We start from the raw sequence: 26,483 nt of genomic DNA on the forward strand, positions 1-26,483 counted from the left end.
AAGCTCCGCGGCCCGGGGGTGGTCGAAGCTGCCGCCCTCCAGTCCAGCGGACGCAGCTGTTGCCACGGGAGCTCCGGAAAACAGGCACCAGCCTGTGACCTGCAAGCTCCCGACGATGTCGTCCACTGGCCCGCGGCCGAGCCCCGGATTCAGGTCGCCGCCGCCAGAACGCCGCCTCAGCCACCGGAGCACCGTCTCCACCCCGCACCGGGCCGCCCGCATGGGAACGCCTTCCAGCCGGGAGCCGGGCCGCCCACACGGGAGCGCCTTCCAACCGGGAGCCGGGCTGCCCACACAGGAGTGTCTCAGCCCTGCGCCGTCCGCCCTCACCGGAGCGCCGAGTCGTGCCGCTGCCCGAACGCCGCCGCAGCTCAAAGACGGCCAGCCTCGCGTTGGTAAGTCTTGGCTGGCTCTATCTCCGGAGCCTCGAGGTCGGTCGCAGGTTGGAGGCTGCCAGCTCCGCCATTAGGCCTCAGCTCAGACGGGGGAAGAGAAGGGGGATACGACAAGAAAGTCGCATTCCCCCGAAGGGAGAGACAGAAAGCCCTGTTTCAGCCCCCCCCCCACACATAACACAACCTAATAACCAAAAGTATAACTGTACAAGACAAAAGAAAACAACACAAAAAAAGTAAAAACAGACAGACTGCAGGCGAGCCGCAGCCGTTTCACAGCGCCGCCACTTCCGGAGCCAAGTTAGGCTGAAGGGACTGTTTGCACACTGTATACGATTCAGTTCTTGGAACCATTCATTCTAAAAAGTAAATGGAAGCTCTTACTCTTAATTAGTCATCCAAGCACAATGCTTAGTCCTGGAACAACAACAGAACTATGCAACCTACCCTCAAAATGTGCCTAACGCTACTGCCAACATTCAGACCAGTTTAAACTTGAGATCAAGTCAACGAGGTACATTGTTATCACACAAAGCACCAGAGGCCATTTCATGGGTGTTGTTCTTCACCACTTCAGATCTTCAGATGCCTGTAGACCGCTGACTGCTCCTGTCCTGTCACAGACTCTGACCGGGAGAGCTGGATACATTCACACTCCATCCATCCAAACAGAAAACATAAGCCACTCCAGAAGTCAGTGTTATTTATTGCTGTACAAAATGTTTCTAATAATATAGCTACAGTACATCGATGATCTGTTATTGTAAAATAATTCTAAAGGGTTGCTGTACAATTAGCACTGGGCAGCATTTGTTTACTGTCTAGTTGTCAGATATTAAAGCTACATTGAACTAACAGAAATACGTCCCAAACTTAGATTCAAAAGGAGTGTTAATTTCACCTTCCAAAGCAGAAAGTGGAGTAGCGAGAACTTAAACTGCAGAAAATTGTCACATTGCATTCTAAATAAAGTTGATCTAACTTGCAACCAAAATGCATGCAGCACAGAATCACAATATCACCTGTCAGGAGGGCATTGTGGAGGGTTTGCTTCCATACAGTGACGGATTGCCTTACACACTGTCCTGAGAATCCACTGGATGGTCAACTCTTCCTCATGTCCAAGGTGACCGTTGAGCTGCTAACCGGCAAGAGTGCATTGAAATAGGTTGCTGCAATTCATGGGCACTGCCGTGGGGTAAGCTACAAGGGGCAAAATGTATAGGCAGTAGGAGGGTGGGGTGAATTGTGAGAGATGGTATCTCTATCACACGCCTGAGCACCAGAGCAGTGAAAAGGAAATGGTGGCATTCTCAGGAGCTGGAGGGGTGGGAATGAAGTGCATTGAAGTCAAGTGACTGAAGAAACGTTGGTGCAGTACGAGTTCTCTGGCTCCAGGTAAGCTTGTAAACAATACAATACAGTACTTGTAATTATCGGGAGGCGTCTAGGTATTCAAATTAGTACCAGGTCAAGTTTTAACCTTTAAACGTTCTTATTTACAAATCTAAATGTATCATCACATTGGCCAAACACTCCTTGTGATATTTTACTGCCTTTGACCAATGTGAACTACAACTTCCATAACCACGGGAAATGCCCAAATGCCAGCGGTTCCCCTCTGCCCACCTGAGAGTCCGTATGTTGCTGACCGAGACACGGACTGAAGACCAGGCTCATGGCTCCACAGTGTTACAGGGTGAGTCAGCAAGGGGAAAGGGGGTGGTGGAGGGCTGGGTTAGAGGCAACTGGGGCTCTGGCTGTTTTGGAAGGTAGATCACGGGACAAGGGCTCCGTGTTTAAACCCCCACCCCCAACAAATGACAGAGCCACTTTAAAGTGCCCATGTCCCAGGGCTCTCGGTCTGAAGTGGGCAAGGCCTGAGATCGAGGGCAGAATTAAGAGCTGGCGGAATCTAGCACCATAAAATACTACAGAATACACCGCCACACTTGGGGGCTAAGAGGAAAAGAGAGGTTGAATGGGAACATTCAATCATGCCAATAAGTCATGCTTGGGTGTGCTGTGGAATTTGGATTGAGCTTTGTTCTGGGTTTGGTTCTCACTTCACTCTCTCTCCACCCCTTGCCTCCCAACCAATTTATTATTTCCTAATGTTTCCCTGCAGGGTTGTAGTTGTCCGTGGGTCTACGCCCTGTTCTTACAAGATCTGCAGCAGGCCTTCCTGTAGTACCAGTGTGTGCACAGCTTCACCTTTAGCACCAGGGCACAGTTAGCTGTTGCTTTATCCTGACAGTTGTCATCTGTGGGGTGAACAAACAAGGTGGAGATTTCACATCCACAATTAGTACCAGGCCAATTTCCAACATATACATTTTCTTGGGCAGCACAGAGGTGCAAAGGGGAGAGCTGCTGCCTCACAGTGCCAGAGACCTGGGTTTGATCTGGACCTCAAGTGCCGTCTGGGTAGAGTTTGCATGTTCCCCCTGTGAATGCATGGCTTTCCTCTGGGTGGCCCAGTTTCCACCCACAACCCATTTAAGCCTGGGTGTGAATTGCTTAAGTCAGTGAGGTCCCAGTAGTGAACTGGATTGGTGATTCTACATCTGGTGATTCATGGATGTGTGTGAATTAAATTGTTAGTTCATACACAAGTATGATTGTTGATTCCGGCTTGTGTATGAATTGGATTGATGGTTCAGGTGCTAATGATGCATTGAATTCAAGTGATGAAAGAATAGGTTGGCTGGGCTTATATTCACTGGGATTTAGAAGGATGAGAGGGTAACTTATAGAGACATGTAACATTCTTAAGGGATTGGACAGGCTAGATGCAGGAAAGATGTTCCCGATGTTGGGAGAGTCCAGAACCAGGGGTCACAGTTTAGGAATAAGGGATAGGCCTTTTAGGACTGAGATAAGGAAAAATGTTTTCACCCAGAGAGTTGTGAATCTGTGGAATTCTCTGCCACAGAAGGCAGTGGTGGCCAATTCACTGGATATTTTCAAGAGAGAGTTAGATTTTGCTCTTAGGGCTAATGGAATTGAGGGCTATGGGAGAAAAGCAAGAACAGGGTACTGATTATAGATGGTCAGCCATGATCATATTGATGGCTTGAAGTGCTGGCTTGAAGTGCCGAATGGCCAACACCTGCACCTATTTTTCTGTTGTGGATGTATTCCAGAGAGAGTTAGATATAAGGCTAATGGAATCAGGGGATATGGGGAGAAAGCAGGAACAGGATACTGATTTTGGATGATCTGCCATGATCATATTGAATGGTGGTGCTGGCTCGTAGGGGCGAAAAGCATACTCCTGTTTTCTATGTTTCTGTCTCTGTGAGTTGGTGTGATGATTCATACGCAGTGTGAATTAGATTGTTGATCCATACCCTGGTGTGAATTGGATTGTTGATTCATACCCGTATGGACTGCATGGTTGATTTATGCCCTGGTGTTCCACACCTAGATGTAAATTGGGTTTACGATGCATGCTTTTGGCTGCGATGCTCCTTACCTGGTGCATCAGTGGGACACGGCTGAACCTCACAAGTCTCTTTGGTCTCTGGCTTTGTGGATGGATCACACCCTTGTCCAATCTCATCTCCTTGGTAACATTTCACCTCTCGAACTTTGACACCGCTGCCGCAGGTCTTACTGCACTGTGCCAGAGTAAGGTCAGTGTTAGTCGGCAGACACTGCCACCTGCAGGTTGCCTTCCGGAAGAGCAATCTGTGGCCATTTCATTTGCCAATTCCCCCACCATCAGAACCACCTCAAAACAGCATCCCTTTGACAAAGATAGTGTCATAATGTCATCAAAATGAAGGGTGTCAATGCCAAGCCAAGACCAGTTCCTTGGTATCATCATCAATGTGCAGCTCTGGGAAAACCCTTACAAAACTGTCTAGTTGCACCGCACATCCAGCAGACCTTAGATTGTTACCACCTGGTGAAGCACTCACAGGACAGCCAGAGAACAGGTTTGATGCAGAGTTAAGGTCCCACTATCCCACTGAGTGTTCAAGGAGAGCAACATTTATTTATAGCAATTTTAAACATAAAAAGAACGTTGTCTTTCATTTAAAATATATATTTCTCATTTCTTAACAAAACAGGGGCGGCACAATAGCGTAGAGCTAGAGTTGCTGCCTAACAGCGGCAGAAATCCGGGTTCTACGGGTGCTTCTATACGGAGTTTGTACATTCTCCCTGTGACCGCGTGGCTCTTCTCTGGGTGCTTCAGTTTCATCCCACACTTAAAAGACGTACAGGTTTGTAGGTTAATTCTCTTCTGGAAATTGTAAATTGCCCCTAGTGTGTAGAACACTGCTAATGTATAGGGTGATCACTGGCAGCCACAGACTGGGTGAGCTGAAGCACCTGTTTCCGCACTGTATCTCTAGAGTCTAAAGTCTAAAGTAAAGGAGGAGACTATTCAGCTCCCCGATTCTATGCCAACTCCTAGAGCGATCCCATTCCTCGCTAATTTTCCCCGCAACCTGCTCTCTGACAAGCATTATTAAATGTATAGTTGGCAGCAAGGGAAGAGGGTGAGACCAGCGGTAATGGCTGAGTAGGATGGGCACCTCTTATAATGGTACAAATTCACGAGGGGTACAGATGGGGAAGACAGTGGTAAAACTTTCCCCATTGCAAAGTAATCTATAACCAGAAACCATAGGTTTATGGTAAGGAGTAAGAAGAGTAAGGAAGAATTATTTCACCCAGGATGGTGATTAGTTTGCAACTGTGTCCTTTGACTTGCGTGTACCCTCTGGGATCTCCAGTTTCCTACCAAAGATGTGTTCATTGGTTACTGGAAACTAACTCCTAGTGCAGGGAGTGGCAAAAGAATCAGATGGCAGTTGATGAGGCAGGTGCGGGGGAGTAAGCTGGAAGGGCTTGGGGGAGAGAGGGATTTGGGACTGATGGGAATAGCTCCACTGGGAGTCAGCCTGGAACTGATGGGCCAAATGACCCCCTGCATTGTAATAAGCAAGAATTTATCAACATCAGAGGTAACAAAGATCAGGGTTTCAGCAACATTTGAGCTGAGGCAGGGACAGAATGACAGACATTAACAAGGTAGAAATGGATAGTCACAGTCATATGGCATGGAAATATGCCCTTCGGCCCAACTTGCCCACACCGACCAATTGCCCCATCTACACTGGTCCCACATGCCTGCGTTTGGCCCAGATCCTTACAAATCTTTCCTATCCAGGTACCTGTCCAAATGTATTTTAAATGTTGCTATAGTACCTGCCTCAACTATCCCCTCTGGCAGCACGTTCCATACACTCACCACCCTTTGTGTGAAAAAGTTAGCCCTCAGGTTCCTATTAAATCTTTCCCCTCTCACCTTAAACCTCTGTCCTCTGGCTCTTGATTCCCTTACTCTGGGTAAAAGAGTCTGCGCATTTACCTAATCTATTCCTCTCATGACCTGGTACACTTCTATAAGATCACTCCTCAACTTCCTGTGCTTAAAGATAGATACTCTTGGTTATGATATAGATGTGTGGGTTGAATCCAAACTAGGAGTTAACCATGGTATCAAGGTCAGGAAGTCAAGTAAGACCTCTCTGCACTGTGCCAAAATAGAATGGATTGGAGTTAACTTCTGCGGCGTTGAATGAGCTAGATGAATGATAAACTGTTCATTATACCTGGCTTTATATTTGATATGTTGTATTAAGGGAACTGATCTCAGCAGCAAGTTCGACATCACAAATGTACATGGATAGTGTCTCCTCACATTTAATTTGATACTTGATTTGAATCAGTCGGTACATTAACATTATAACGCTATTCACACTGGGTGTGTATGCGTGCTTTGTCTGTGATTTTTATTTTTATTTATTTGCTTATCTTTATTATTTTACCGTGGATGTTTCGTTAGCTTTAGAAATGTTTGAATGCTGCACTGACTGGCTGACATTTTAAATTTCGTTGTACATGGCCCATGTTACAATGACAATAAAGAAACTATTCTATTCTATTCTATTCTGAGCCGGGGGGAGTGCAGTGATGGAGCAGAGGCTGGCAAGGTGAATCACTGTGTACTGAGAGTCCTGTTAGCGCCAGCTCCATGGCAGTGAAGGAGCCCTGGCAATGACAGTGGAAGACAGAAACTGCAGCAGCATCGCTGCGCCTTGGATTTCACAAATGATGATAGCCAAGTCGAGAACCTTGTGTCCTGGACACAGAGAGTGGTGACAGACCTTGGCAAATCGGCCACACCTGGCTACGTCCCACCCAACATCTCCACAATGGCCTTCCCCTTCCTCCACCTTCCTCCCCCACAACCCACTTCGGGCAGCACGCTGACACAACCATATAGAGTTGCTGCCTTATAACTCAGAGACATGGGTTTGATCCTGACTACGGGTGCTGTCTGAACGGAGTTCTACCCGTGACCGCGTGGGTTTTCCATGGGGGATCCGGTTTGCTCCCACACGTGCAGGCTTGTAGGATAATTGTCTTTGGTAAAAATTGGAAATTGTCCTTAGTGGGTAGGATAGGGCTAGTATACAGGGATCGCTGGTCAGCACAGACCCCGTGGGCTGAAGGGCCTATTTCCATGCTGTATCTCTAAACTAAACTGAATCTTTAAAAAACTCCCCATCCTTACTCAGTTCTGACATGGAAGGGAGCTTGGAATGAGCAGTAACAGAATAGCTTAGGAGTCGGTGTTCAATGGGTTGAAGTGGACAATGACCTGAGACTCTCACAGTTCCCACTGGTGTTGGAGAAAAAGTGTGGATGAAGGTGAGGATGGGGTCCAGAGGAGGGGTAATAAGTCCCCTGAAGCTGTACCACCATTCAACTGGATTGTTACTAATCTGTACTGCAATGTAAGTTCCTTCCTTGAAGCCCTGACCTGACAACTAGCTTCAGACCTCATTCCCAAGCTGTTAGCATCACTTGTCACCTGACCCAGTCAGACAGATTTCATAGCAACCTGGAAGTCTTGGAGGAACTCAGCAGATCAGGCAGATTCTATGGAGGGAGATGAACAGGTGACTTTTCGGTTCGGGACCCAAATACAAACTGAAGTCTACAAAGGTTCTGACTTGAAACGTTGCCTGTCAATATCCTTCCACAGATGCTGCCTGGCCCACTGACTTCCTCCAATACTTGTTTTTCACTCAAGAACCCAGCATCTGCAGTTGCTTGTCTGTAAAAATAAAGGTCCTGCTGATTTCACTCATTAACAGCTAGGCTTGAGCTTTATGCTTTTAACCTGAAGTTCTCATGGTCTCCGATCCCCCCCCCCCCCCCCCCCCACTACCTCACCAGTGGAAATAGTTTCTCCATCACTGAATCCCTTCACCATTTCTTACCCCCATCAACCATCAGGTTTGCTCACCTGTGACCACGATGTTTTGAACCACTTTGAACAGGGCCTCTCAAAACAGGCTGCCTCCTCGTCTGGCTTCCTGGTACGTCCACACTGACTCTCCGTGTACTCCTTGTAAACACCATTCTCTAAGCCAGCGCACAGAATCCTTCGTGTCTTCTTGCCACGACCACACGTGGCATTGCACTGAAACAGGTGAATTATTTGTTAAAGTCAGTTGTTCCTACAACACCAGAGGGAGCCTGAGAGCCATTGATCCATTTATATTTGGAACAGAAGTACAGCACAGGAACAGTCCCTTCGGCCCACAATGTCTGTGCCGAACATGATGCCATGACCTTCTCTTATCTACCTGCATGTCGTCCACATCCCTCTATTCCCTGGATGTCCATGTTTCTATCCAAAAATCTCTTAAATGCCACTATCGAAACGAAACGTCACCCATCCTTTTTCTCCAGAGATGCTGCTTGACTCGCTGAGATAGTCCAGCACTTTGTGTCTATCGAAGACTAGGTGAGTTGGTTCAGCTGTTGGGCCTCTTCTATCAGCCAGATTCAGATCCTTCCTCTGCCTCCCCCTGGGACCCAGATCCTCATTTCTCGTGCAGCTTCTCAGGGACCAAGTTACTGCTGGAAAACCACCCCTAGGGTTGAAATGCACCCATGTGACCCAGTGCATGACACACGCAAAATTTACACCGCATTATTTCAGCAACTCTACGGTTTGCAGGTCCAGTGCAGAGCCCAATGTTGACAAAAGCATCACCAGTTTAAGCAAACTGCAGCAGACTGAACGCCAGCAACTCATAGGGCATTTAGACTACAGGCTGGGCAGGTACAAACACGTTCTCACTGAAAATACATGGGTATCCTCCGGGTGCTCTGGTTTCCTCCCGCATCCCAATGGGCATGTGGGTTTGTAAGTTAATTGGCTTGTATAAATTGCTCCCAGTGTCTAAGGAGTGGATGCGAAAATAGGATAAGAGAACGAGTGCAAATGGGTGATCGATGTTCGGCTTGGTCTTGATAGCCCAAAGGGGCTGTTCCCATGCTGTATCTTTCAATTCAATTAAAAAAAACTAGGCCAGGTGTTGCTGCATAGCTGGGTCACACTTGAGTTCTAGTCCAGAAGACTCACATCAAATCCTCAATAGAGAACCCAGAGAAGGCACAGAAAATCAAATGCTTGCTGCATTGGTCAGCCTGCCCTGAAGCGTGCAGGATATGAAGGCGTTGTGCCCCCACTTTGTACAGGCCCCAACTCAAAGCTTGGAGCCTATATCTTCCTGCAGAGATGAGGTGCACTACTCCAGGAGCACAATGGTGAACTGCATCCCAATGGAGCGTCTGGACTATTGTGCTCATGCTGCTCAGACTGCCCACTACACTTATGGCTCCTCCCTCAACTCCATCCAGGGTCCCTGACAGTCCTTTCAGTTGAGGCAGAGGTTCACTCGCACCTCCTCAAATATCATCTACTGCATCCATTGTTCTTGTTGTGGACTCCTATATATCGGCGAGACCAAGCACAGACTGAGCGATCGTTTTGCTGAACCCACCTACGCTCAGTCCGCCTTTGCCGATGTAATCTCTCGGTTGCTAAACAATTTAAATCCCTTTCCCATTCCCACACTGACCTTTCTGCCTTGGGCCTCCTCCACTATCAGAGTGAAGCTACACACAAATTGTGGAAACGGCACCGCATATTTCGCTTGGACTGCTTACAACCCAGCGGTATGAATATTGATTTATTTAATTTCAAGTAACCCTAGCATTCCCTCTCTCCCTGTTCCTGCCCCACCCTAGTGGTCCCGCTAGTTTCACTATTCATATCCCTTCGTTATCACCTTCTCCACAGGCAACAAAGACCCATTGTGGGCTCCTTGGCCATTCGTGCGGATCTGATGTGTTCTGTACATTTTCATGCCTCTGGTTTCTGTCTCCCTTGATTCTTTGTCTAACGAAGGGTCTCGTCACTTATTCCCTTTCTCCAGAGGTAGAAGATACCCAATTTATCCCAGTCGCACAACCCTTTCCATTTCCCAGCAACTCATTCCACTCTGTTGTCTTGCACACCATTCCCGGAGGATGGGGAGACGAGCTGGCTGGTGGTGGTCCCAGATTGGGAGCAGGAGGCTGGGAGCCTAAGACAAGGGTGGTCATGGACATTTATTAGTAGATCAGAAGCTATTCTGATGTTGGTTGCCAGCTCCAACTGGTGCATAGGTCACTCACACAACACACGTTTGCCCACCTACCTGCTCCCACTCCTGTGACACCCAGTGAGGGGGGCAGTCTTTATCTCCGCAGGGGTGCACTGCCAAGGGTTTCACTGTCGTGTCGCACTGCATGTCCGGCAACACCTTCCCTTCATTGTTTCTGCAGACGACATATCGCATCATCCGGCCCTCGCCACAGGCTCCGGAGCACTTCAGTGGGAAATGGGGAAAGGAAGGCTTAGAAGTCAACGCTGGCAGCTGGTGATATCCCATCAACAGCAAAGCCCCCCCAAGGTTTGACATACTTTACTTCCCAAATCCAGGGCCCCACACCACCCGGTAAAGAGTGAAGGGACCCACGCCACCGAGGACCAAGCGTGGAGGATCACCGAGAACATAGGGAAACCCAGCGAGGGGGTGGACGCCCAGAACGGGGGCAATTGGCTGTTAGGGGTGGCAGGAATGAAGGGGCAGGCCTAGTTCACCGCCTCGAGCAGAAGATAAGAATGTTCAATTAACTTTTTGTAACATTACATGTGCCAGACCCCTGGCAACTCTCTGTGTACTACCTAGGTGAGGTATGTCGTATGTGTTTAATGGGTTGTATGCAAAACAAAGAATTTCACTGTACCTAGGTACATGCGATACTAAAGTATCATTGATTCCTTGATACCACATTGAAAGACAAAGGGCAAAGAAAATCGCTTAACAAAAAATTGCACCCTGACCTGAAAATCCCTCTTGCTTCATGCCATGGAGTCAAAACTGTAAAGCCTCCAGCACAGCTCGCTCCACTGGAGGATCTAACAGCCCATCGGAGGACCTACAACCTACCGACTGCAGAGGTTCACAAGGGCAAAGAGGGATGGGTGAAAAACACTGGCAGCGCCAGGAGTACCCACATCCCCAGGATGGATGCTGATTACATCCACTTGCTTTTGGAAAGGTTTCTCAGAGGTGCTTCACCGATAGGCTTCACCTTCACTGGCATAGGGAGCGAACTGAGAAAGGGGCATGGATAAGGGTTTGATGGAGAAAGGGAGCTGAAAGCCAAAAGGTGGATCTTGGCCATTGATAGAATGAAGGTGGGGTGAAGGTGATGCCATAAGAAGGTGAAGTTAGAGCAAGTGAAGTTTCGAGATTGCATGCAAGGATGAAAACTTGAAACTCAAGTTCACATTTATTTGTCACATGCACCAATTAAGGTACCGTGAAATTAAACTTGATGGATGAGAGGCAAAGGGGATGGATTTGATGGGGAAAGGACTTGGGAAGCAGTTTTCAATGACTCAAAGATGTATCATTGAGGAAGGGAGGCAAACAAGGAGAGAATTTCAATAATTGAATGGGAACGTGACAAAGTCCAGAGATCTTCAGGCAAGACGATGTTTGCAGCAACAGAGGAGTTGAGTCTATTGTCACATGTACTGAGGTACTGTGAAAAGCTTTTGTTGCATGCTAACCAGTCAGTGGAAAGACAATACATGATTATAATTGAGCTAGCCACAATGTTAATTGAGCTGTCCACAATCCACATGATAAAGGCTATAACGGGAATAACGTTTAGTGCAAGATAAAGTCCAGTAAAGTCTGATCAAAGATAGTCCAAGGGTCTCCAACGAGGTAGACAGTAGCTCAGGACTGATCCCTAGTGATCAGCCAAAGAAAAGGTTTGGGAAAGGAACTGATTTGATGGCAAAAGACAAAATAAAAGTGGATTTGGGATAATATGTTCAGCCAGAAGATATTTTAGCTCATCGGAGCTTGGTTGTAGCTACATTATTATCATTTGAAGAAGGCTCACTTTCCCTTTTGAAGGCATTGTCTAAATGAGGGAAAGTCCCATTTGCCCACACTAGGCCCATATCCTTCTATCCTTTCCTGTTTGTGAGTCCCTGTCCAAACAGCTTTTCAACATTGCAATTGTTTCTGCCTCCACCACCACCTCTGGCAACTCATTACAAATATTCCCCACTCGCTGTAGAAAAATGACCCCAGCCTGAAGTGAGAGGTCTCTGTGTTAAGTGTGAGATGCTGATTACTGCATGTTGTTGTCAATTCAACATTTGTGTGTTGGTGTGTAAGTGTCTGTGTGTTGATGCCAGTGGAGGTGACAATGTCATGAGTTAGTAATGAGGACATAATTCTGGAGCAACCACAAGTGTAATTAGTGTTCACTGGGGCAGTGTCACAGAGACGGCCCTTACCGGCCCCCAGTCTGAAGCAGTCCAGCGCCGGTCACACGGTGGTCCCGTGCACTCCTTCTTGTTGCTCGGTTTGGTGAACTCATTGCACAAGCGAGGCTCCACCGAGCAACGCACCTCACGCCTCATGATCCCTCTGTTCCCACACCGTGCCGAACACTGAGGGCAGAAGTACAATTACCAGCTCCACCGTGTTTATTAAATTGAAAGCTGGATCCAAAATATAAGTGTCCCTCAGCCCGTAAAACATGGAGGAGCAGGAAACAATGGGCAGGTTAACGTATAGGAAGGAACTGCAGTCGCTGGTCGACACCGATGGTAGACACAAAATGCTGCAGTAACTCAGCGGGACAGGCAGCATCTCTGGAGAGAAGGAATAGGCGACATTTTCAGGTTAAGACCCTTCTTCAGACCCAAAAAAGTGTCATGTTTATTGAGATGACTGGACAAGCCGACAATTCATTCAGTACCAGTCACCCTCCCTCATCCCTCAGAAGGAATGGGTGACGTTTCGGGTCGAAGATTCAATCTCTCGAGAGATGCTGCCTGTCCCACTGAGTTACTCCAGCATTTTGTGTCTATAATGGGCCAGTTAATGCCCAGTCTGGGAAAACACCTGGGCTAGGGGTTGGTCTTCCCTACCGCCATGTCCTAAGGAATGTAAGTGAGGGAGGTGAGGGTGGTCAGTGGATTGGACCTTCCCTCCACCATTGGTCGGGTGGGAGTGCACTGGTGTACTGACCTAAGGGCTCAGATGCACCTTCCCATCTGACCACTTGGCACCAGCAGGGGCCAGTGTACTCCAATCACCTAAATGGAGCTGCCAGCCATGAAAGGACAGTGGTTTATTGTTTTTATCTTCATGTTTTTGAATTATTCTCAGACTTCAAAGGGCTTATATAAAAAAATCACTTTTATAATATGTTCTTATATTTTATACTTCATTTAAACTAAGATAAATTGCTTTTCAATGTCTCTGACTATTGGTAACATTTAAAATCATTGTCATAGTCATGCAGCGTGGAAACAGGACCTTCGGCCCAACTTGCCCAAGCCAACCAACATGTCCCATCTACACTAGTCCCACCTGTCTGCTGTAGGCCCAGGTCCATCTAAACCCATCCTACCTGTGTACCTGCCCAAATGGTTTGATAGTACCTGCCTCAACTACTTCCTCCAGGAGCGTGTTCAAAGACCTTGGGTAGTGGCGAGCTTCATTGGTGCATCCTAGAGTCACTGTGCCATTCAGCACAGAAAGAGACTTGTCAGCTCAAGCTGTCCATGCTGAATCAGATGCCTTCATGAGCTAGTCTCACTTGGCCCATATTCCTCCAAACCTTCCTTGTGTATGTACCTGTCCTAATGTACAAGAGTCATGAGTCATAGAGTGTGAAAACAGGCCGTCTGACCCTACTTGCCCACACCAACCAACATGTCTCATCTACACTAGTCCTACCTGCCTGCGTTTGGTCTATGTCCCTCTAAACCTATCCTATCCATGTACCTGGCTAGATGTTTCTTAAACATTGCGATACTACCTGTCTTAACGACCTCCTCCAGCAGCTCGTTGCATACACCCACAACCCTCTGTGTGAAAAAGTTATCCCTTAGGTCCCTATTAAATCCTTCCCCCCTCACCTTAAACCTATGTCCTCTGGTTCTCGATTCCCCTACTCTCGGCAAGAGTCTCTGTGCATCTATCTGATCTATTCCTCTCATAATTATGTTTTAAATGTTCACCTGCCCCTACCACCTCATCTGGCAGCTTGTTCCACATGTCCACCACCCTGTGTGTGAAAGACTTTCCCCTCAGTTCTCCTCTCACCTTATCTCTTTCCCCTCTCACCCTACACCTATGCACTCAATTTTTAACTTTGTTGCCCAGAGGAGAAGACTGTGACCATAACCTTATCTACACCTCTCGTGATTTTAGCCTCTATAACGTCATCCCTCAGACTCTTTTGTTCTAGGGAAAACATTCCCAGCCTATCCTGTCTCTCCTCATAACTTAAGCCAACCAGTCCCAGCAACATAATTGTAAATCTTTTCTGTATATTCTCTAGCATAAACACATTCTTCCCATAGCATTGACGATCAGAACTGCACCCTGTTTTCCAGCTGTGGTATCACCAGCATCTTATGTAGCTTTGATCCCAGGAATGTGCCCTCAGGATTTGACACCAGTGCCTCTGTCACTATTCTGCCTCATGACTGCCTCTTAGGTACAAGGGATTAGCTCCAGTGGTCCTCCTCATCCTGATCAGGTGAGGGTGAGTGGCCAGGCAGTGGGGCGGTGATTTGGGCCTGTGGGTCCGATTACAGACACCAGCAGCAATCAGGTTACTTCAACTGCATCTCATGGAGTCAGAAAGTTATACAGCACCGATACAAGCCCTCCGCCCCAACCCGTCCATGCCAACCTAGATGCCCTCTCGAAGATAATCTAATTTACCTGCGTATGACCCATATCCCTCTGAACAATTCCTATCCATATATTCGTCCAAATGGCTTTTAAATGTAGTTATTGTATCTGCCTAAATTACCTCCTCTGGTAGCTCATTCTATATAAGCACAACCCTGAGTGAAGAAGTTGTCCCTCAGGTTCCTATTAATTCTTGCCCCTCTCACTTCAAACCTACGATCTCTGGTTTTTGATTTCCCTACCCTTGGTAAAAAGACTCTGTGCATCTATCGTTCTATTCCCCTCATGATTTTATATGCCTCAATAAGATCACTGCTCATCCTAATGGAACGAGACTAACATGGGGCAATGACTGGTAGCTTGTGAAAGAGTTGTTGCATTACCTCCGACCATTCTGACACCTCCCACTGAGGCCCACAGCCCTTGTTCTTGCAGAGTTTACGTTCCACGGGTCTGGTCAGCTCAGCAGCTTCACACAACTCATCATAGACGGAGCTGTCAAAGCCAGGGGCGATCATCTTCCAGCACCGCACCGTCCTGAACTGATAGCCTTCCCCACAGGTCCGAGAACACTCGCTCCATCTGCTGGTCTCCCACCTGCAGAACATCCAGAACAAAAACATCCCAAGAGGAAGCAATATTGGGAAAAGATCAGAAAGGTGCAACTGAGTCACAGACCCATCTCAACCTCACTGAAGAGCAGAACGAGGCTCAAGAGGCTGAATAGCCTTCACATGTTTCATCAACTGAAAGTAGAAAAGAATAACAAGTCTGTGAATCAAAGCTCAGGCATTCGTTCCTTTATATCGCAATGCACCATGTACAGTGCATTCAGACCCCTTCACTTTTTCCACATATTGTTACGTTACAGCCTTATTTCAAAATGGAATAAATTCCTTTTTTTTATCATCAATCTACACACAATACCCCAGAATGAAGAAGCGAAAACAGATGTTTCGAAATTTTTGCAAAGTAATTAAAAATAAATAACTGAAATATCACATTTAAATAAGTAGTCAGACCCTTTGCCATGGCACTCAAAATTGAGCTTAGGTTCATCCTGTTTCCATTGATTATCCTTGAGATATTTTTACAACTTAATTGGAGTCAACCAGCGGTAAATTAATTTGATTTTGAAAGGCACACACCTGTCTATATAAGGTCCCACAGTTGACAGTGCATGTCAGATGAAAAAGATCTGGGGAAGGGTATAAAACAATTTCTGCAGCATTGCAGGTCCCGAAGAACACAGTGGCCTCTGTCATTCTTAAATGGAAGAACTTTGGAACCACCAAGACTCTTCATAGAGTTGGCCGCTCGGCCAAATTGAGCAATCGGAGAAGGGCCTTGGTCAGAGAGGTGGCCAGGAACCTGATGGTCACTCTGATAGAGCTCCAGAGTTCCTCTGTGGAGATGGGAGAAGAATAATTATATCTGCAGCACTCCACCAATCAGGCCTTTATGGTAGAGTGGCCAGACGGAAGCAACTACTCAGTAAAAGGCACATGACAGCCCACTTGGAGTTTGCCAAAAGGCATGAGAAACAAGATTCTCTGGTCTGATGGAACCAAGGTTGAACTCTTTGGCCTGAATGGCAAGCGTCACGTCTGGAGGAAACCAGGCACCGTTCATCTACCATACCTACGGTGAAGCATAGTGGTGGCAGCTGTGGGGATGTTTTTCAGTGGCAGGAACTGAGAGACTGGGAGTCAGGATCGAGGGAAAGATGAACGAAGCAAAGTATAGTGAGATCCTTGATGAAAACCTGCTCCAGAGCATTCTGGACCTCAGACTGGGGTGGAGGTTCACCTTCCAACAGGACCACGACCCTAAGCACACAGCCAAGACAATGCAGGAGTGGCTTCATGGCAAGTTTGTGAATGTCCTTGAGTGGCCCAGCCAGAGCCCGGACTTGAACCCGATCGAACATCTCTGGAGGGATCTGAAAATAGCTGTGCATCGATGCTCCCCATCCAACCTGACAGAGCTTGAGAGGATTTGCAGAGAAGAATGGGATAAAGTACCCAAATACAGGTGTGCCAAGCTTGTAGCGTCATACCCAAGAAGACTTAAGGCTGTAATCGCTGCCAAAGGTGCCTCAACACAGTACTGAGTAAAGGGTCTGAATACTTATGTAAATGTGATATTTCAGTTATTTATTTTTAAACACCTGTTTTTGCTTTTTTATTATGGGGTATTGTGTGTAGATTGATGATTTAAAAAAAATGAATTCAATCCACTTTAGAATAAGGCTGTAATGTAACAAAATGTGGAAAGGTAAAGGGGTCTGAAAACTTTCTGAATGCACTGTAACTATATTGGCTGTTATCCCAATACAATTCTCCACTATTCTCTCCAGCATACCATTCCAAATAGATTGGGAGATACAGCATGGAAACAGACCCTTCGGCCAATGAGTCCATGCTGCCCATCGACCACCCATTCACACTAGCTCCATGTTATCCCACTTTCAAATTCACTCCCTGTGGGCCTGGGAATTTACAGAGGTCAATTAATCTACAAACCCACACATGATTGGAACGTGGAAGGAAACCGGAGAACCCAGAGGAAGGATATGTGGTCACAGGGAGATTGTGCTAACTCGACACAGACAGGACTCAAGGTCAAGATCAAACCCGGGTCTCTGTAGTTGTGAGGCTGCAGATCTACCAGCTGTGCCATTGTACTGCCCATATTAACCCTCTCTCAGTCACCACTAAAGGCCATATATATTCACTGCTTTGGCTTCATATTCTACATCATTTGTTTGTTCCATCCCCTATTGAACATTCTTGTTAGGGTCCCGACCTGAAACCTGGGTCCCAATCCCTCCTCAGACACTGCCTGGTCCGCTGAGTTCCTCCAGCAATTTGGTTATTGCTCAAGATTCATGCATCCGCAGTCTCTCCTGTCTCCAGTTTGGTTGTTTCTTTGGCCTCATGGACTCAGTGGGTCGATAGATCTGTTTGCATGCTGTATCTCTCCCCCTATCTTTAAACCAAATCAACAGCAGCCAACAGCAATAAGGGGTTTAGAGGGATATGGGCCAAAAGCAGGAAGGTGGGACTCGTGCAGATGGGGTCGGCGCGCGGATGTTGGGCCGAAGAGTCTGTTTTCACGCTCTATGACTCTATGACTATGAGCAGTTGGAGAAGTCACCCAGATTACTCACCTGGGAGGACATTCCCTTCCTAAGCAAAACTCATGTGTTGGCTCAGGTCTGGTGACAGCATCGCAGTGAGACTCGTCCACTTCCACTCCATCGTACCTGACACACATAGCATAAGAAGTGGTAATGCCTGCAAGGGGAGGAGAGGGTTACTGTTCACTAGACATTGTTCCATCAGCTTTGAACCAATTACATTTAGATCTGTGCATCTGATATCAGCCAGAGGTTTGACTCCCGCTCTCTGGTGATCTGACCACCAAAGCTCGGCTGATTGCAGTGCAGCACTGAGAGAGAGAGAGAGAGAGAGGGCACTGCACTACCCAAGGTGATTTTTTTTGCAAAAACAGATAAATTCAGGCCTTGTCTGCCTTCTGAGATGGGTAGAGAAATATTAAATTATAATATTTCCTAAAAGACAACTTTTCCCTGGTGCCCAACAGTAAGCCCCATACCCTCAACCTCCAATGGTTGGAAAGATAGGGCATTGGTCGAATTTTGTTCCCACCTTTTCCTCACCATATTGAATTGCCATAGTCATCCTTTGACTGACATCGATCACAGAAAGAAGAAGTGGTGCATCAGAGATGCCGCCTTCCATACAAACACACTGCCGTTCCCCTCAGGTGGGTGAGATGAATGTAGTATTATAGAATCATAGAAAACACGATAAATATGTGGATTTCAAATAGGTCTGAAATGTTACACCTGGAGGACATGAGATTCCTCCTAGCAGGCAAACCAGACCATTTCCGACTCCATTTATCGACTTATTACAAGTATAGGGTGCAACATAACTTTGAAAATAAATGGTTTCAGGACCTGGTGAGCGGTGAGTAAAAATACGAAGTAGGTATATCCCTTTTATCTTTTTTTACTTTTATATATCTTCTGTTCTCTTTTTCTCAGGCTTTCTTCTTAACTCTTTTTCGAGTTTTACGTTTCTAAGGGTCTCTCTTGATCACTCTTTCACGCACTTATTATCCTATCTAACTCTCTTTACTTTTCTTCTTTTTAACGTTTAAAATATGAAGTGGTACAGGAAATGTATTATGTTATTTTTGGCTTATATCCCTGTAATGTACACTACTTCTAATAAATAAAAAAATAAAAAAATAAATAAAGAATCATAGAAAACCTACAACCTTCAAGCCTTCAAGTCACAAGAGAACTCCCCAACCCTAATCCCATATTCTGGCACTGGGTCCAAACCCTGTAGATAACAGCTAACCATGTACAACTCCAAGTATTGTGAACTGTAGTTATCCAGAGACCAAGACTCGCTTTATAGCACTGCCAATGACTCCTTCCATTACCAAGTTTTTGATTATGAGTTAATTGATTGGGTAGTAATTAGTTGGATTGGATTTTTCCCGCTTTTTGTGAACAAGACATACCTGGGACAATTTTTTCCCATTGTGAGATAGATACCAGTCATAACTACACAGAGTAAGCTTGGTGACAAACACGCTTTTTTCTGGTGTGTAATGCTGTTGTCTGGTCCCATGGGTTTTGCTGCATCCAGTGTGCTCAACCCTTTTCAGATAACATATGGAGTAAATGGAATTGGTTATAGGCTGGCATCTGCGACGGTGACAATCACAGGAAGAATCAAAGATGGATCATCCAGTCAGAGTTTCTGGCTGACTGTGGTCACAAAGATCTCCAGCATTTATACGCTGGGCCCCAGTACCATCAAGGATGGGGATGTTGTTGATGCCTCCTAATCCTGTCCAACACTGTTGTTAAGCTGCAGAGAAAGTGTGTGAAGGGATGGAAAAAACATACGGAATAACTCTGATAGGGTGAGGCCAGGTCAGGTGAGTCAATGGGGCAGTTAGATAGTGAAGATGACAGCGACATGCTTTGTTGATGGCAGGGCTATAGGACATGGCCAGGAGGCAGCCTGTACTTGGGAAAAGAGAAAAACTAAGCCAGCAATCAAAGGATGGATGCTTCACAGCAGAAATAACATAAATCTGACTTCGATAGGCAACGTTTCAGAAGGGTTCTCATCCGAAAAGTCATCTATCCATGTCTTCCAATATATGCTTCCTGCAATTTTCCTGCAGATTATTCGAGCACTTTTTTTTTGTAAAATAGCATCTGCGGTTCCTTGCGTATACATAAATCTGGCTGACCTAGAATTAGAACATTTGATAATGAGCCCCGAAGGCTCAAACGTGCCCAGATAGCAGATGATGTGGCGTTTCCCAAGCTTGTGTTGGACCGCACTGTTTCAGTGCTGGAGGCCACTGACAAAGATAACTGTGGGTGTGAGATGGGGAATTAAAGCAGCCCCTCTCCATTGGTCTACAGGCAGGCTTGATGGTCATGTCTCATACGGCATAACAAAGAAGTGGTTGGACAGCTCAGTGCCACAGCGGTAGAGTTGCTGCCTTAGATCAAGGGTTTGCTCCTCACTACGGGTGCTGTCGGTAAGAAGTTTGTATGTTCTTCTCCCGGTGACCATGTGGGTTTTCCCTGGGCGTTCCGGTTTCATCCCACACTCCAAAGATGTGCAGATTTATCGGTTAATTGGCTTCAATAAAATTGTAAACTTTCCCTTGTGTGTGGGATAATGCTAGTTTATGGGGATCGCAGTCGGCGTGGACACGGTGGGCTGAAAGTCCCGTTTCTCCACAGTCTAAAGTACAATCATCCTCCAATTGCTTTATTAACCCATTTGACTTGATCACACCTTATCATAGATATTCCCTTTGTCCTATCCATTCCTCATGCCATTTTCTCTCCAATTTTAAAATTATTTCTGCCTCTCTTTTGCAGTTCGTGACAAAGGGTCTCAGACCCAAAACAACAGGGCTGTTTCTCTTCACATAGATGCAGCCTGACCTGATTTTATTCCAGATTTCATGCATCTGCAGTGTTTTGGTTATTCTCAGAGCTGGTTGGCGGGATATGGTGGGACTGCCGACCTTTGACTCTGTTGGCTGTAGAGGTAACTGAGCCGCGCCCATCGCACGATAACAACAGAATAACCCATTCTTCTGATACTCGTTCTCATCACCTCCAATCCCACCCTCCAACTGGGTGAACGATTAAAGGCCCTGTACTTGAACAAGTGAAGGGCTGTAGGGTTTCCAAAGGCACCTGTGGTACATGTGGAACTGCAGGGTGCGTACGCCGATACCTTCCATCTGTACATGTCGGCCAGACTGATGTCGTGGTCAATCTCCCCGTCTTCAAACTCATTGCTGAAACGAGGAAACAACAAGGGGTGAACGTAGAACATAGAACGGTACAGCACGGGAACAAGCCCTTTGGCCCAACATATCCATGCCGAACATGATGCCAAGACCAACTCTTATCTGCCTGCACATGATCCATATTCCACCATCCCCTGCCTATCCAGTGAGTTCCAGCCACCCACCACCCACTGTGCAAAAAAACTTGCCCAGCACTTCTTTAAACTATGCTCCTCTAAAAGAGTTTAATTACAACACGCAGAATAAAATCAAGCGAAAATTGAGACAAGCTTATAAACGAATGGATGAGAGATCCTGTTTTCATAGAACACCAGATATATTTGACAATAGCTCAAAGTCATTCACATCTTGAGGTTATTACAACATTCAATGGCTGAATTTTTCAACTCCACTCAATGCGAGATTTTCACCATTGTCCCAAGTCTGGAGATAGTCACTGACCCATCCAGGTCAGGTGGACACTGCCCGAGGTCAGGCAGACATTGCTCTAAGTGAAGTGGTCACTACCCAAGGTCTGGTCACTGCCATAACTCAGGTAGTTACCGCCCCAGGTCAGGTAATCACTGTCTCAGCTCACTGTCCGTTGTCACATAATCACCTGCTCCATTATTCCAACACTTTGTGTCTTTTGTAAATCAACAATTGCAGTTTTTTGTTTCTACAACCTACTGGAGGAACTCAGTGGGTCAGTCAGCAACTGTGGAGGAAATTGGACACACGATATTTCAGGTCTAAACCCTTCCTTGGGATTGAAAGATTGGCTGGGAAATTGACAGTATAAAGTAGCAATGTTACAAAACTTTGAGATTTAAAAAATCAAGCCTGCAATTTATAATCAGATAAAGCATAAAAAGACACCTAATTCACTTTCATATCTTCAGTATTAAAAAAGTTATGGCCATTTTCATACTCTGAAATTAGCATCTTGTTCCCTATTGCTTTTCCATTGACTTAACTCAAAAGCTGTGATTGAGGACAGTCAAAAGCTCATAACTTTCTTAAAAATTAAGAGAACTGAGAGAAATGTTCAGTTATTATAGATTGAAGCATTCTGAAACAAATATGAAACAATATTACTTGGATGACCTGAAATTAAAGCATATAATTAGTTAGTTACCCAGTTATAGCTAATTACAAAATTCAATTACTAGATCTAAACATCTATCCATTTCTTAAGAAAAGGTTAACATTTTTAAATAGCCTAAGTGTCCAAATAACATTCACACAAGGATTCACAATATAACATGATTTTTAAATCTCATTGTCATGAATTTATAGGCCAAATGGAAGGAATTTAGTGTTTAATTCCCGTAAATTAATGGCCATTTTAATCATCTTGCGAGTGGGATTTTGTGGAATGCGATCGATTGGAACGTTGCATTTGCGGTGAATTTGAACCCCATATCGGCAGGAAAAACACTGCTGGTTCGTATGGCGCCCAAATCACATTTTCGCAACGTGAAATTTTGATTAAAGGCATCCTAAGAAGCACGTTTATATGTAAAATAAACAACTTACCTTGCTTTGTCCCGTATGTGAGATCCGTCCCGTTATCGGCGTTGACGGCGTTAGAAGTCAATTTTTATTTTACTCCGGCACTGAAATTGTCCCGCGGTTTAAAAAAAAAATTCCGAGAACGGCAGTCGGAACGAATTTTGAGCATTAGGTAGCAGCCCAAGAAAATATATCTCGGACAGGCAGGAGAAAACTGCATTTTAATCCCGCCCCCTTCCTCAAAGGTGCCAAAGTCGCGCACACGGCCAGTGACAGATCTGCAGCTCCGCTGAAGGTAAGTTTTGTAACATACCTATATAAAGAGGGGAGGGGATGGGGCCAGAAGTGGTATGCAAAGGTAAGGGAGAGCGATCAGTAGAGAATGAGTGGGGTGGAAGAATGATTTGTGGCCAGTGAGAGGGGAGGAATCATGATCAGTGGAGAGCAAGACAGGAGGAAGAGTCAAGTCACTCCTGGGAAAGTAAGTGGGCTGAAGAGTGACCACTAAACAAGCGAGATGGGACTATTGCCATTGAGACAAAGTTTTGCTTTTCTTCAAAGAGACTAGCAATAAACCTTATGAGCTGCTAGCAACAAGGTCAAACTGCACAGAGGGATAAGGGTCACTTCTAATTTCCTTTGTACATATCAGCCTGCAAAATGTGCTGGGATCAAAGAAACCACATGAAAGAATGGGTTCTTTTAAAGACTGCAGTAACAAGCTGACCTGCTGGTTATGTTTTGTTGACTTATTTTGCTTCAGATTTAGACTGATAAATGACCTAAAGATTTTTAACGTTCTTAAAAGATGAATAAGTGAACATTTTTCCTGAGTGTTCAATTGTGAACAATTTCGAAGTTAGTTTTGAAAAGGAGGAACTTAATAGTCTGGAGTTTGGCAAGACCAACTTTATTCTCCTGAATCAGAGACTGACAACAACAGGCTGGTTATTGAGCAAAACCATAAACGAACTGTGAGCGGTGTTCATAAAGGAATTTAGCTCAACAAAATGTACCAGCATTGACTAAAAAGCAGGAGTTCTTTCTTTAGGAGAACTAAACAGCTGCTGCCAAAGGAGATAAGGAATAACATGAAGATAAAGGATAGAATGTATTAATGTTTTTTTTTTAAATTGCAGATCAAGGGCTTAGAGATATAAAGAACAGAAGCATTCCCTGAGAGGAACACAAAAGAGAATTGCGAGGGACATCTCGAATGACACGGTAAACCTTGATATCACATCATTGCCGAAACATGCACCACAAAAAAAAGCGAAATTGTCACTCATTTCACTCCAACTATTGGGAAGTAGATTTAAGAATCTGAAAATCATGACCTCCAGGTTCAGGAACTGCTACATCCCAACCACCATTAGGCTATTGAACACCACAAACCTTATGTGGCATAATAAAAACTAAAAAAGTAAAAACTAAAACTAATAAACAGGCAAATGATGAAAAATTGGTAGTATTCTCTAAGTCGAAACATAAAATTAAAGAATGATGTTTATAAGCTGCACCAGATAATTTGCCATGGACATCAATCATCAAAGTCGAGGTCAATCCCAACATCTACTGACATAATAATGTTAGGAATACTGGACCTCCAAAGAGATATATGGGTCATATTTGCCGATCACTTAAAATTAGATGTTAGATCCCAAATATAATTAAAAAGCTAGTGAGGAGGGGTGAGTTTGCTATACACTTGCAAAACTGCAGATACTGTTGCAACATTTAAGAAACATTTAGACAGATACTAGATTAAGTTGGGTCTGCTCCCTCAACGCATTATTCCACCACTCACCCATTCCCCCAATGCAATATTCCACCACTCACACATAACCCCCAACTGCGCAGGCACAGCTCATTACCCCTCATCCCACAGCACTACCTCCCCCTCCTTTACACCCCATGATTGGACCAGTTTTGGGGGGGGAGGGGGGGGGGTGTTTGTTTGTTTGTTTGTGTGTTTTACTCAAACTCCATGCAAACTGCTCGGCCACCATGCATCCAGAGTCTCTCTCTGCCCACTCCGGCCCATCCCCGCCCTGCTCACCCACCTACCTGCCTGCCTGCCTGCTCGCTGCTGTCGCTGCGCCGGGACGCGGGGGGGGATGGAGTCGGTGTTTGTCACGGTGGGCATCATGAGTTTCGACGAGCTGGTGGAGAAGATCTCCTTCGAGAGGCCCATGAAGGTGAGTTACCGCAGCGGCGGCGGAGGAGACGGAGGGTCGCAGCCATTCACCCGACGGGAGGGGTATATGGGACCACCATTGCTGCAAAGGCCGGGCAGGGTAGAGTGGTGAGTGACGGAGTGAGAGACGGGACTAGGACCTCCACTGAACCCGCGGCCTCCGCCGGTGGTGGGGAAGACGGTAGCCAAGTTACTGCAAGGAGGGGAGAGAGAAGTTTGTGAGTGAGGAGGGATGGCCGTGATGCAGGACGGGGTGTCGCCATCCTGGCCACAGCGTTGATGGACTGGAGAGGAGACCAATCTGGATGGCGCTGAATGACAGGAGATGAGACCAATCTGCGTTTTTTACGATTTTTAAACCTTAATAACATTTAAAACATACCATCGATCGAAACAAAACTTGTTGCACTCGCAGCACAGGAGAATGGTGAGTAAGGTGGTGATAAAATCTTAGTTATCATGTACTGTTTTTGTGCAAATAGCAAAATCATGCAAACTGAAAGAGCACAAGATCAGTTTTAATTATGTACATATACATGATAGGATAGATTTAGAGTGATATGGGCCAAACACAGCCAGGTGGAAACTAGTGTACTTGGGACATGTTGGTCGGTATGGGCAAGTTAGACCACAGGGTCTGTTACCATGCTGTATGGCTGTATGATAACCCTGCTTTCACCACACCAGTTCGGGGCATAGCTCAGAAGGGTGATACGGGTTGCGAATGAGTGTGGTGCAGTTTCACCAGATAGGATCTGATTCAAAGGATTAAATTACACAAACAGATTAAATAGTCGTATTCCATAAAATTAGGAGGAGCAAGAGATGACATCATTGGTTTCTTTAAGATTTTAAAGCAAATTGCTCTGTATCTCATGAAAAATAGTAAGATTAAACGAGAACTTACCAGTTTGAAGTTTGATCTGTATTTTATGAGGCGTTACGATGAGGGATTACGTGAAGAACCCGCTCAGCGCGCATGCGCGGCATACTTCCAAGCAGCGGTGTGGAATCACAGATAGACACAGTTATTGAAGTAAACATAGTAAAGAAAAGGAGACATCAGTTATCAGTTTGACCCATATTATGAGGGTGGGAGCGGAGGGCACGTAATCCCTCATCCTCATAAAATACGGATCAAACTTCAAACTGGTAAGTTCTCATTTAATCTTACTATTTTACTGCGGAGTCACGTGAGTGACTACGTGAAGACTTCAAAGCTCTGTGATTTCAAACCGTGTAACAGTTTTATTTCACTCACTGCCGAAGTTCTTGGGGGAGGAAGTGTTATTGTAATCAACCAATGAATCTGTTTGTAGAAAAACACAATGGTATTTTTTAAACAATAACAACAAAGAAATTAAATTGCTCCCCTGGGCTTAAATTAAATATTTGCAGTCCGTAAATCTTTACTGCAAATAAAACAGGTTTTGCCAACGGCTTATTATAAAATTTCTGAACGGTGGAGTCGAGCGGGGTACAGGTACTTCTGGAGCTTTTGTGCCTTGTAGAAGCGAGAGCGCCCCTCAAGCGGCTCAGGCGGCTCTCTCTCCCCTCGTGCGGGTGGAGAGACGTCCCGTCCGAAATCGGAAACACCTGCCAGATGCCTCTTCGGGTGGCTATGCATCCAGCCCGCTGCTCGGGTACTAGCAGGCTGGGCTCGGCACGGTGTCAGGGAATAGCGGAACACCGGGTAAACGCTCCTACCGCCTGTTGCTGCCCCCCTCCTGACGGAAAAACGTTCCTCCTTGAACGGGGGACAGTTTTGTTCCAGAGCCTTTTTCTCTGCCTGTAAAACACAAGCAGAAAAAGGCTCCCCTGTAATAGAAACCC

The 26,483-nt window shown here is 45.9% G+C and overlaps 1 protein-coding gene across 8 annotated transcripts in view; it reads right to left on the bottom strand.

Annotated features, from left to right (window-relative positions):
* Nucleotides 1-1,240: 1,240 nt before the first annotated feature.
* The window catches only part of si:ch211-267e7.3 (ADAMTS-like protein 2), an 80,999-nt gene continuing 55,756 nt past the window's right edge, over nucleotides 1,241-26,483 (bottom strand). For 5 of the 8 annotated variants that reach the window (XM_055641968.1, XM_055641969.1, XM_055641970.1 and 2 more), the window contains 8 exons: nucleotides 20,844-20,947; nucleotides 17,739-17,865; nucleotides 14,950-15,163; nucleotides 12,148-12,303; nucleotides 9,980-10,150; nucleotides 7,732-7,908; nucleotides 3,874-4,018; nucleotides 1,241-2,659 (listed from right to left, as the gene is read on the bottom strand). In XM_055641968.1, the coding sequence (XP_055497943.1) occupies nucleotides 2,544-2,659; nucleotides 3,874-4,018; nucleotides 7,732-7,908; nucleotides 9,980-10,150; nucleotides 12,148-12,303; nucleotides 14,950-15,163; nucleotides 17,739-17,865; nucleotides 20,844-20,947 (1,210 nt within the window). In that variant the 3' untranslated portion in view covers nucleotides 1,241-2,543. Of the gene's footprint in view, nucleotides 2,660-3,873; nucleotides 4,019-7,731; nucleotides 7,909-9,975; nucleotides 10,151-12,147; nucleotides 12,304-14,949; nucleotides 15,164-17,738; nucleotides 17,866-20,843; nucleotides 20,948-26,483 lie in introns of those variants that run through there. The other 3 variants (XM_055641973.1, XM_055641971.1, XM_055641972.1) reach the window with 3 other exon arrangements.

The sequence above is a fragment of the Leucoraja erinacea genome, chromosome 10 (assembly GCF_028641065.1).
Source record: "Leucoraja erinacea ecotype New England chromosome 10, Leri_hhj_1, whole genome shotgun sequence".
NCBI classification, from domain to species: domain Eukaryota; kingdom Metazoa; phylum Chordata; class Chondrichthyes; order Rajiformes; family Rajidae; genus Leucoraja; species Leucoraja erinaceus.